The 12,103-nt window shown below is 37.7% G+C and overlaps 1 protein-coding gene across 1 annotated transcript in view; it reads left to right on the top strand.

The window, feature by feature from the left end:
- Positions 1–12,103, top strand: part of atp13a1 (ATPase 13A1) — a 71,344-nt gene that overhangs the window by 20,493 nt on the left and 38,748 nt on the right. The window contains exons 6-12 of the mRNA XM_039770412.1: positions 923–992; positions 1,415–1,521; positions 1,706–1,835; positions 5,469–5,524; positions 10,824–10,950; positions 11,072–11,209; positions 11,371–11,491. Of these exons, the coding sequence (XP_039626346.1) occupies positions 923–992; positions 1,415–1,521; positions 1,706–1,835; positions 5,469–5,524; positions 10,824–10,950; positions 11,072–11,209; positions 11,371–11,491 (749 nt within the window). The remainder of the gene's footprint in view (positions 1–922; positions 993–1,414; positions 1,522–1,705; positions 1,836–5,468; positions 5,525–10,823; positions 10,951–11,071; positions 11,210–11,370; positions 11,492–12,103) is intronic.

Genomic DNA, 12,103 nt, shown 5'->3' with positions numbered 1-12,103 from the left:
AAGACATAATTAAATGACTATACTGAATTAAAAAAACTGAAAAAGCAGTCAAAAATATATTATAATGATATCAAAAGCAATTAATAAAAATATGGGTTCTAACAGCAGACTGAAGTAAAAAATATTTTGAAGTAGTTTGTCTTCAAAAGTCTGCAGATTTTAAGATTGAATAATTCTGTAAATCCTTCATTTTAAAATATAAAAGTAATAATTTTCAGCTCTTATGCAGATACAATCTATACTCAGACGTAAACAAAATCCATACTGACTTTGATTAAGTTAACAAATTCAACATGTCATGCCAAATAAAACTTTTGAATTTTAAGTCACGGTTCAGTTTTGCTCATTTGTAATTGTAGGCACAAATAAAGCTCTATTAAATGGCTAGTTGTTTAAGATACTCCATGTTATAAAGTGCAATTTTTTAATTTTATTTTATACCTTAATGCCAACCAATAACGGGAGCCAACCATCTCTGCAGCCCTGAAGTTATATGGAAATGGCAGGAATGAGAATTTTAATTAATACGATAAAAGTATCAATGTTACACGTCTCAATTTAAGTTTTTAGTTAAAAATTGAAACTGCAGAATTCTTTTTGATTAAAATGGTATGTAACCCATCTCTCATTAGTTTAGTATATATTTTTAAAAGTGCTTGTTTCTCTTTGAGTAATCCTTTATATTGTGATTTAAAAGACAGCCAGCCGTATGTAGTAGCTAACCTAGGAGTTCTGAGGCCTGTTGATTTCATTACAGACTAAATTTTTGAAAATGTTGATATTTCTCAATGGTAATCCATTATAGGTGCCTCTCTGCTAATATAGTCTTTGAAAATGACCAGGAGGAGTAAAAAATGTGAAAAATTTGTTATTTATATCTCTCCTTCTCTCACATTTTCATCCCTCCCTCTTTTTTCACTAGGTTTACAGAAGCAGAAAATGGCGGCCAATTTCCAGCGATGAGCTAATTCCTGGAGACATTGTTTCTATAGGTATTTTATCATACTTTACGCTTATTTTCAGTTTTTGGTCTCCTTCTTGGGGGTGATGTCACATTCAACATTCGGAGTTCATATTCCACTCCAATGCCTATCCGTGGCAGATGTATGCTCTCCCCATGTTTTCTTGCACAAGTTTTCTTTTCCGGGTGATCCAGTTTTCCTCCCACATCTCCTCCAACATGCACAATTTTTAATTTGGTTACTCCTAAATGTGCCCCAGTTTTGGTGTGTTTGAGGGTGTGTGCGCGAGTGAGTGGGCCATGCGATAGACTGGCATCGTCTCCAAAGTGTTTTCGTGCCTTGCACCTGATGATTCTGACTGCTGACTGTGGACCTCACTACAGCCCTGAATTTTATTTTGTGAATGTCATGTCTTTTTCACACTTGTGCATTTAATGATGTTCCTTCTGCAGGTCGCTCTCCCCAGGAGAATCTAGTTCCATGTGATGTGTTGCTCTTGCGTGGTCGATGTATTGTGGATGAGGCCATGCTGACTGGTGAATCTGTCCCCCAGATGAAAGTAAATTATTATTTTGAAATTTTTACTTGTGCCATGTATTTACTCTCCGCCTTTGTTCTGTCTTCTCTTTTCTAATTCAATACCTGCAACATACTTTCTTTTTTTAGTTTTCCTCAACTCTCCTGTTAAGTTCTTATGCTGTGATTTTGATAAATACTACTTTCCTTTTATTTTTAATTCACAGGAACCTGTGGAGGATTTGGATCCCAACCACCTCTTAGAGCTTCAGCTGGATTCCCGGCTTCATGTGATATCTGGAGGAACAAAAGTAGTCCAGCACACTCCACCTCAGAAGGCCAGTGCTGGATTGAAACGTATGTGATTGCTTTACCGTCTCAATTCTTTATAAGAGTACCATTATTCATCACACGTAATTGCTAAATATGTACCGACTGGTTACAATAAGGCAAAAACACATTTTACATGTTTGCTGGATCCGTGAAGCGGCATTTGCATTATCATATGGAATTATTGAACTGCTTCATCCTAAATAAGGTCACACAATGGTAAAATTTAATGGAAAAATAGCCTCATGTGTACTAGAGGCTGTTGTGTTCACTGCATACATGAGCACAAATACATTTACACATTATAGGACATTTAAATTTATTAATTCCCATTTACATAGCAGCCTTGTTCACCAATGAAAATAAACTTCAATCTTCACAGAAGATGCTTTGTAAGAAATAACATCATCATAAAATATAGCATACAGTCTGGTTTGAGGCCCTTCCCACAGAAATCTGTCTTTGCTGGTATATCCATCATGAATTATACATAACCACTGTGCAATACACTTGAAACCAGCTGTACATAAACACTATAGGTTATGGAATGATCCATTAACATTTCTTAAAAATATATGGCTTGTGCTTATTCAGTTATGTTCAAACATGCTTTTGCTTTAGCAGAACACTTATAATGTGCAGTATCTGTGAAGAATAATTTAGAGAGTAATGAAAGAAAGGAGATATACAGTAACAGATCAATTACAGTAAGTGGCATAAACTGTTTAATTTTACTTGTTATACTTGCCAGCACTGATCACCTGATTTGGAAAGCCATAGTGTTATCAGTAGCACTTGGCAAGTGAGGAAACTGGGCACAGTTGTATTGGTTTGTAATTTTTGATATCTTGTGTGTAAACATGATGCCATCAACACCAACCGCAGACCTTTTGATTAAGTTTTTACAAAAAATAACATTGTTACAATTATATCTGCATGGACATTAAGAACAGCCCTAAACTATGTACCTGCTCCATTTAAGGATTTGCAGGCCCTAAATTGTTTGTTCTTCATTATCACAGAGTAACACATAAGTAATATATATGTTTCTTGGCACAAAAGACAACATTCAGTGAGTTTCTACAGGTATGCCATTCACTGTTTACACACATCTTTCTTTACGTGTGATTTTTGTTTTCATGACATCATGCCATTCAGCCCAACATAGCTTGACAGTCTTTTTTTACTTAATTTTTGCAAAGTGATCACAAATTATTGCTGTCTTATACCCAGTATTTGTTAGAATAGGCTCCTGCTTCCCTGTGACCCTGCTCCAGATAAGGGCATTTGACAAAAGACTGAATAAAATGCATGTCATGAAGTCTAGGCAGGTTCCCACGCTACTACTGTTGTCTGCATTACTTTGTGCTTCTTCCATTTATCTATTGTTTTGTGTATGAATAAAAACCTCTTGTATAAAATGTATTTTAACTAATTTGTTTTTTCCCCCCATGCTGTCATTTACTTCATTATTCTTCTTTATAATTCTGGCCCTTCTGCATGTCTCCTCCTCTTACTCTGTGTTAGTTTAAGCTGAGCAGATTCTGGCTTTTTCCGTGGGACTCTCTCTGCAGTACTTCTGGACGTTGTTCGGCAGTGAGGTGTTTTATTTGCAATACAGAGTGCAAAGCTGAACATAGTATTGCAAATGTGTACCCACAATGCATTATATACCTTACAAATTACCTCTTGATTTGTGCTGAACTCCCTGTAGCTGCTATATAACCCAACAGTCCCACTTAGACTTTCAAATCCTTCTCATAAAGAGTACTTTCAGGATTTACACCTCTATTGAGTATTCATATAAAATAATTTAAAAATAATTTGATTGAACTTCATCAGTCGCAAATCTTCTCAACTCTGAATTCTGGCTAGGTCCATCTATTGATGAGCCTAGGGTATTGTCCACTTCTCTTAATTTTGTCTCATCTGCAAACTTTACAAGGTGTTCAGTTGTATTTTTATTGAGACCTTTTATATAAATTAAAAAGAGTAGGCACTGACCATAAAGGATAACACTTTGTACATCAACTAATTTAAAAAATCTACCTTTCATTAGATTGAAATTTATTTGTCTCCAGAAGGGACATTTATATTTTTACAGAAGCTTGATTAAATACAATTACATTAAGATAAACAACAAACCATCTGTCTAGATACACATTCGAATAACTAAAAGAAAGAAAATTAAATAGAAAGAAAGATTCTGACTTGGCTAAAAATAAGAAGAGAAGTCACAATCACAATAAGGCATTATGCAGATGTATTGCCATCAATGTAAAGGAACATCCGTAGTGTTTTTTGGCACATTTCTGTTAAATAATTCATTGGCAGAAAGTCTCAATGTGTTTGTGTGTCAGAGAGAGGATGTGGAGAATTGTTCATAATGGCACTCACCTTTGTCTTTATTCTCTCTCTCTCTTCATTCCATTACTTCCTCCATGGAGTTGAGAGTACATCCCATAACTGTCCCTGCTTTTTAAGTTATCTGCTTTATTCGGTGGACCTCTCCTGAAATGATGTTAGCAGCTTGGCACACCGCAGTGTAGAAAATCATTCATGTAGAGTATGTAAAGGAGTCTTCTCTGCCTTTTCTTAGGTAGGTGAGACTAGTTCAGATTGTTATTGATGTGGTCCCCCATGTACTTGTAGCAGTGCACCACATCCAATTGCTGAATATATTCTTGGGGTGGAAAAAGTCAAAATCCATTTCCTTGGTTTTGCTGATGTTAACTTGAAAATAATTCTTTCTGCAAGTAGAAACAAACTTCTCCGCCTTACTCCTATACTCTGTTTCATCCCCCGTGTCATTGCACACCATTTGTGCAGATCATCAAAGAGTTTCTGCAAGTGGCACGACTTGGTGTCATACTTCTAGTCTGAGGTGTACAGATGGAAGACAAAAGGAGGCAGGACTGTTTCTTGTGGCACCCCCTCCAGTATTACTCACATCTGTATCAGAGGCACATTCCTTTTGCCTCACAAACTGCAGTTTGTATGATAGACCATGCATTATCGAGGACCTCATTGGCTCATCCACCTCCACATCTCTGAGTATACCCCTTAAGTGGCATGGCTGGATGGTATTGAAGGCACTGGGAAAATTATATATGTGTAATCCTCACAATGCTGCCATCTTTGTCCAAGTGGGAATAAACCTGGTGGAGCAGATAAACAATTGCATCTTCCACTGTAATCTTTGTCCTATTACCTTTGTTTCTGGGCCAGTGTTACAAACTGCCTTGAATCCTACTACCTTCAGTTCATATGAGGTATCTCATTAAAAAATCAAAATAAATAATTTAAGCACTTTATATTATTTAAGGTAGTAAAATGCCTTGGGCCAAGTAATGCTTTTTGCTCAGCCAGTTTAACGTAAAGCCTTTGTGCTTGAACCATTTAAGCTAATTTCGCACTCTCACACTGACCATATTACTTCCTCACTGCACTGATAAGTAAAATTATGACCTTTTGTCTGTTAAATAGTTTTTAACAGTCATCATGTGTGTTTTTTCTACTAGCAGAGTACTACTTAATGCTTGCAAACCAATGGAACCTTAAGGTTTAAAAGTATCTGTACTCTGTTGGACCTCTACTCCCTTATCTGTGTGATCTTTTCTATTTTTAATAATATTCATTTGTTTTTTTTCTTTTATTTAGCTGTTGACAATGGATGTGTAGCTTATGTGCTCCGGACTGGATTTTACACCTCACAGGTATGGCAGAAAAATGCATTCCCCAGCCTCCCCCCCAAAGCCCCCCCCCCAACACCGTGGGGCTTGGCTATGTAGACATGCACTGATTACAGGATATTATGCCAGTCAATTTATTAATTGGTATGTAATTGTGTGATGTGACCACAAGGGGGTGCCACTGAACCCTAATTTAAGACATAATAATTACCCAACAGGGTCCTGGATTCAAATAAAGGATTTTTATTACCCAATATAAATTATTAAGTGTGTAAAACCAGCCAAACAACGATTATAAAGCAAGTGAATCTTCATTCTCTCCTTGCGCTCGTCCTTTAGAGTGTAGCCTCGCATAGATGAGTCAGAGTCTGTAGGCAGCGGGCTCCTTTTAAGCTTCATGTTTCTGGTGCCATAGTGTGTCTTCTTGAAAGCTCTTTCAAATCATGTGGAAACCAGGGAGGTCTTCCCCTGACAGCTCCTTCTAATGGAACCCACTGGCCCTGACAGGGCTGCACTTCCGGACTCTAACTCCCATGTACTCCTGTGGGTGTCCAAACTGGGATGCCTCAGGAGATGCACTGCCACCTGTCTTACGGAGGGATGAAACTGCGCCTGGCCTCCAGGTTCCACTACTCCACTTTTTAAAACCCTCTGGCTGGGAAGAAGTCGTTTCCCCATTTGGCTGGCATAACCGTCTGTCCTTTATACAGTGGTTTGTGACATCTGCCTTTTAACTTGATGGATTGTTCAGGTTCTCTTCTATAGTAACAGAAAAACATCTATATGTGAAAGAGCCATTAGAAGAACAAGTTGAACCTCTCCCACTGTGTGAGCTATGCTGTTTTGTGTCACTAGCTACATTTTGTGCAATTATTACAAATTGGTTGTGAGGTGATAAACTGGTCTGAAATCAGTGTGGTGTTGCAGAGTGTACAAGAAGTATTAGATACTGCCTTGTTTTGATCAATAATTGATTAAAATAACATGTGAGCTGAATTTAATTAAATGGTTAAAACTAACACTGGTGGGACTTTCTACAACAGTAGACAGAGATGAGGTAAACCATCTAATTAAAAGAAAAGCTCAAGTTCCAAAATGGCTTGACTTTAAAAAAAAAAAAATAATAATAATAATAATTACAGCAAAAAACTTGCAGCCATTGTGAATTTTAAGAAACAGGTGTGCCTTTTTTCTCTGTTAAAACAGTTTAGTTGTAAAGAAGAAGCTGTCTTAGTGTACTCCAAAAATATGTTTGAAAAAGTAAATTATACAGCAGAGATGGTTACTTTTAGTCTTGTAAGGCTACGGGCTTTCATTTCAGTAAGTTTTGTAATTTCAGCAAATTGTTTATCTACACATGTTGTCTATGCAAAACAAACATGTCCACAGGCTTCAGTTCCACAAGATGAAGTTGGTCTACAGAAGGAGATACAACAACAACATTTATTTATATAGCACATTTTCATACAAAAAAATGTAGCTCAAAGTGCTTTACATAATGAAGAATAGAAAAATAAGAGACACAGTAATAAAATAAAATAAGTCAACATTAATTAACATAGAATAAGAGTAAGGTCCAATGGCCAGGGGGGACAGAAAAAACAAAAAAAAAAACTCCAGACGGCCGGAGAAAAAAAATAAAATCTGCAGGGATTCCAGGCCATGAGACTGCCCGGTCCCCTCTGGGCAATCTACCTAACATAAATGAAACAGTCCTCTTTGGATTTAGGGTTTTCACGGAAGGATTTGATGATGATGATGATGATCACGTGGACTTCTGGCTTTTAGTCCATCAATGCTGGGGCATCATGGTGCTTTGAGTAGGTTGGTGGTGGCGCAGGCCGCCACCACAGAGAAACCGGAAAAAGAAACGGAAGAGAGAGTAGGGGTCAGTACGGATGACCAATCCTAACCACGAATGGCCAGAGACTTTCATACCATCCAGTTTCTTAGGAACACGTTGTTAACAAAATGTTGTGCTTGTTGTTTCTTGCTACTCTGCAGAGACAGAAAGTTCTACCAGTATATACAGTTAGGTCCATAAATACTTGGACAGAGACAAATTGTTTCTAATTTTGGTTCTGTACATGACCACAATGAATTTTAAATGAAACAACTCGGATGCAGTTGAAGTGCAGACTTTCAGCTTTAATTCAGTGGGGTGAGCAAAACGATTGCATAAAAATGTGAGGGAACTAAAACTTTTTTTTAACACAGTCCCTTCATTTCAGGAGCTCAAAAGTAATTGGACAAATTAAATAACTGGAAATAAAATGTTCATTGTGTTAAAAAAATGCTTTAGTTGCCTCACGTTTTTATGCAATCGTTTTGTTCACCCCACTGAATTAAAGCTGAAAGTCTGCACTTCAACTGCATCTGAGTTGTTTCATTTAAAATTCATCGTGGTAATGTACAGAACCAAAATTCGAAAAAAATTGTCTTTGTCCAAATATTTATGGACCTAACTGTAAGTCATTGAACATTTTGTGGACCAGAATGAATTAGTAACTTCTTGTTCTCAACTATACCTTTTAATTCTTTCTACATATTTTGTCTGATAATGTATGCTGAACACACTCCTGTGTAAATGAAGTCAAATTAACTGCTTCACTTTTGGTGGTCTTGCTACTAAAGCCTCCTTGTTTGTTGTGAAACAATAAAAATAAATAATTTCAACAGGCAAGTTCACTAAAAGAACATATTGACTGAATTGACTCTTGTGTCAGTACTAAGCTTCACTCTGAAGTTCATAAATAAGTTAAATACTCACTATAGGGAATTTTGAAGATTGCAGACAAAGTGATGGATAGTAAGCCATCTGATTAAATAAGTTTTTAATTAGCAGCAGGAATTGACTTAATGAAATTGGTGATAACAAAAATCCACATTTATTGCATTCCTCCAGGACCACCGTTGAATACTGATTTGTTCTAAAGGTAAACTTTAACAAAGATGGTACAAGGTGAAGCATAATAGCTGTACTTGCTGGTGTAGTCTCAAGTCTCTGACACATTGTTGATCTTGAAAGAATAACCTCATCTTTCTAGTGTCCGATCAGTAGTTCTCTGTCATTTTAGATAAAACATCAACTAATGGATATCAACTGATTTCTAAGACTGGTTGAAATCTTAGTAATCAACAAAGACCTTGGCATTAAAATGTGCAGTGCACCATACAATGCCTTTGTCATATGCAATTTGGTATGGCATTCGTAAAAAACGCCATCTATTGGAATGACAAATGCAGTACATTTCTCTCTATTATAAAAAAAAAAAAATCTTGGGACGGGACGACTTTTTTCCTGCAACAAGACGTGATCTTTTGAAGGGAGACACTTTCACGTTCCGCGAGACGGTCACGTCACGTCATACTTACAACCTTTGGAAACAAGTCCCATGATACATATGCAGAGCAGGTTAGAGTTAATGGAAGTAGGGAAAAAAAATGAGAGTGAAGATCACATTAGCGCAAACAAACAGAAAATATTACTCTGTGAAATAACGGAATAGCAAAAAGAGATTGAATAGTGTTTGAGGATGTCTTGGGGAGAAGAGAGACAAGGCAGTGAAACAAAAGGACAGCTGCTGTACACGCTTTAAACGTTTGAAGCACCGCATGAAATGCAGATCACGGGGCACGGCAACAGCAGATCGGACAAAGAGGAGGTAAAAAAAAATACATATTTCTTTCCCATTGATAATAAATTGGACTGGACTGCCAATATTTATGCTCTGTGCAAGAGAGGACAGAGCCGATTATACTTCCTTAGAAGGCTGGCGTCTTTCTAAGATGCTGCAGATGTTCTTTCAGACGATTGTGGCGAGTGTCTTCTTCTATGCGGCGGTGTGCTGGGGAGGCAGCATAAAGAAGAAGGACGCCTCACACCTGGACAAAATGGTGAAGAAGGCAGGCTCTATTGTAGGCATGGCGTTGGACAGTTTGACATCAGTGGCAGAGCGACGGGTGCTGAGCAGGCTCCTGGCAATCATGGAGAATGCGCTGCATCCACTAAACAGTATCATCTCCAGACAGAGGAGCAGCTTCAGCGACAGACTGCTGTCACCGTCCTGCTCCACTGACAGACTAAGTAGACCCCACACTATGCGACTCTTCACCTGCACAGGCACACACACATTTTTTTATTAAGGAGGATTTGACTAATACCTTCATCCAGAATGACCTGCAGGTTCAGGAAGCAGTGCTTTTCATATATTTTTTTTTTTTAAGTTGGAGCACAGGAAGGTTATATGACTTGTTCAAAGTATGAATTAAATCAGCAGCCTTAAGGTTTTAAGCACAGTATCCAAGCTGTTGCACAGCACTGCTTAAATAAGAAAAAAATGTAATGATTTCTTTTAAAACCTACTTTAATTTCAAATTTGTGTAAAATATATTGTCATTTGTTAAAAGTACAATGAAATGGTTACTTGTGTGTCTCATAGAATTGTAAAAGGAGTATAGTACTGTGCTTTAGGTGCACCATTACATGGTGCATATAAAAAAAAAAAAAACATTCATTCATTAGTCAGTATGAGTGGCTGATGAGCAGCCCTATGACTTGTGCTTAAAATTGTTTGTCAGTCTACTGGTGTGAATGCTAATGGACATGAGGAGTCAAGAGAAAAGTAACTGTGCAGAATGCTGAAGACCTTTAGTAATACTTTCTGCTTTTCTAAGGCAGTGTGTGCCAATATTGATGTGAGTTGAGTTCTCCCCCCTGTGTTTGTGTCCAGTGATCTTAAGCACTCGTGAAGGTGAATTTCACTGGATAATTTGGTGAGCATAGATGGAGACATCTGAGCTTTCCTTTGATGTAAAGGGCACAACACATTGATTAGCCTTATTGGTGAAAGCAAAAATTTATTATGCCCCCTTTAGGTCATCAGTATTGGTAAATCTGAAAAAAAAAATAAAAAATTAAAGCTGGTGGTCCTCACCATAAAATCCTCAACAGCATGCTGATTCCTATGACCACTTGTTTTATTTTGCAGACATTAAGGTTGAGATTATTTGCTGGCACAGCTGTGTCAGAATGCAAATATTTTCTCTGTAAGCACTCTTATCATTGTTATTAATCAGGCCTGTGATGGTGGAGTCATCAACAAATGTAATGGTGAAGTTATACAGTCTGGCAGTTTATTTGAAGTGTTGAAACTAATAGTGCAGCCTTCTGTTTCATTTATGTATTGACAAGGCAAGGCAAAACTGTCTCTTTTTTACATTGGAATATTATATTTTGAGAGCATTTTGTGAAAAACTTTGTGTTGATTGACATTTGAATTTGATAAAATGCATTTCGGCCACTTTTTGCTTGATTTTGCAGGGCAAGCTATTACGCACCATTCTCTTTGGGGTAAAGAGAGTTACAGCCAACAACCTGGAGACATTCATTTTCATTCTCTTCCTCCTTATCTTTGCTGTTGCTGCTGCTGGTTATGTCTGGGTTGAAGGTTAGAATACCTTTTTTTTTTTTTTTATAATTTTCATTTATACATTTCTTGTTTACAAACAGTAAAGCTTTTAGTTAACATTTCTTTACGGCATTTAAACAAAGAATGTTGCTCATTACAGGAACAAAGGACCTAAGCCGTAACCGCTACAAACTCTTTTTGGAATGCACGTTGATTCTTACTTCTGTTGTGCCACCTGAGTTACCAATCGAGCTCTCGCTAGCAGTCAACACATCTCTCATTGCACTGGCAAAACTCTGTAAGTGGTGACAGTTCATCTGTGGTGTTCATTTAGCCTGTCATAATTTCTCATTGCTTAATGCACTTTCCTGTTGCAGAATTTATCTGTGGTGCAAGAATAAGGCTGATGCGTTTCATTGTTTTACATTACCTCTGAGTCTCCACCACTTCTGTTAACAGATGTCTACTGCACAGAGCCGTTTCGAATCCCCTTTGCTGGCAAGGTGCAGATCTGCTGCTTTGACAAAACAGGCACTCTTACCAGTGATAACTTGGTGGTGAGGGGTGTAGCAGGACTCAGGTAAGGCTATATTGGAGGATGGAGAGGGATGTGTGGTGTCTATTAATATAACTTACTATACTGATTTCACACTTTTCATATAAAAGTAGATGGAATGGCCTTGTGATTGAGGCATTTCACTATAATTCATAAGGCTGCAAGAACCGTCCCCGTCACTGACTCCCTGTGTAACACCAAAGAGATCACTTTCCAGTTCCTCAGTGGTACAAATTTGGAAACAATTGTACATTGTGTGTATAATGCTTTAGAGTGGGTTCCACTGAGGTGCTGTGTACAATATTTTTTGTGTTTGTGTTTTATGCAATCCAATTATTTTTTTTGTCCTAGAATGAAGGTGAGGATACGTGTAAGAGTACTGCAATGTAGCAATGTCCCATTCATCGTGGCTCCTTATTTTGTATCTTCTTCATCTTCTTGTTTCAGCTGCTCCCCTTTGGGGTTGCCACAGCGGATCATCTTCTTCCATATATTTCTGTCCTCTGCATCTTGTTCTGTAACACCTAACACCTGCTTGTCCTCTCTCACCACACCCATAAACCTTCCTTTAGGCCTTCCTCTTTTCCACTTCCCTGGCAGCTCTATCCTTAGCATCCTTCTTCAAATATACTCGGC

This window comes from Polypterus senegalus, chromosome 12, assembly GCF_016835505.1.
Source record: "Polypterus senegalus isolate Bchr_013 chromosome 12, ASM1683550v1, whole genome shotgun sequence".
Taxonomy (NCBI): domain Eukaryota; kingdom Metazoa; phylum Chordata; class Cladistia; order Polypteriformes; family Polypteridae; genus Polypterus; species Polypterus senegalus.
Note: the sequence above shows the minus strand (reverse complement) of the source record. Positions and strands in the feature narration are given on the sequence as shown.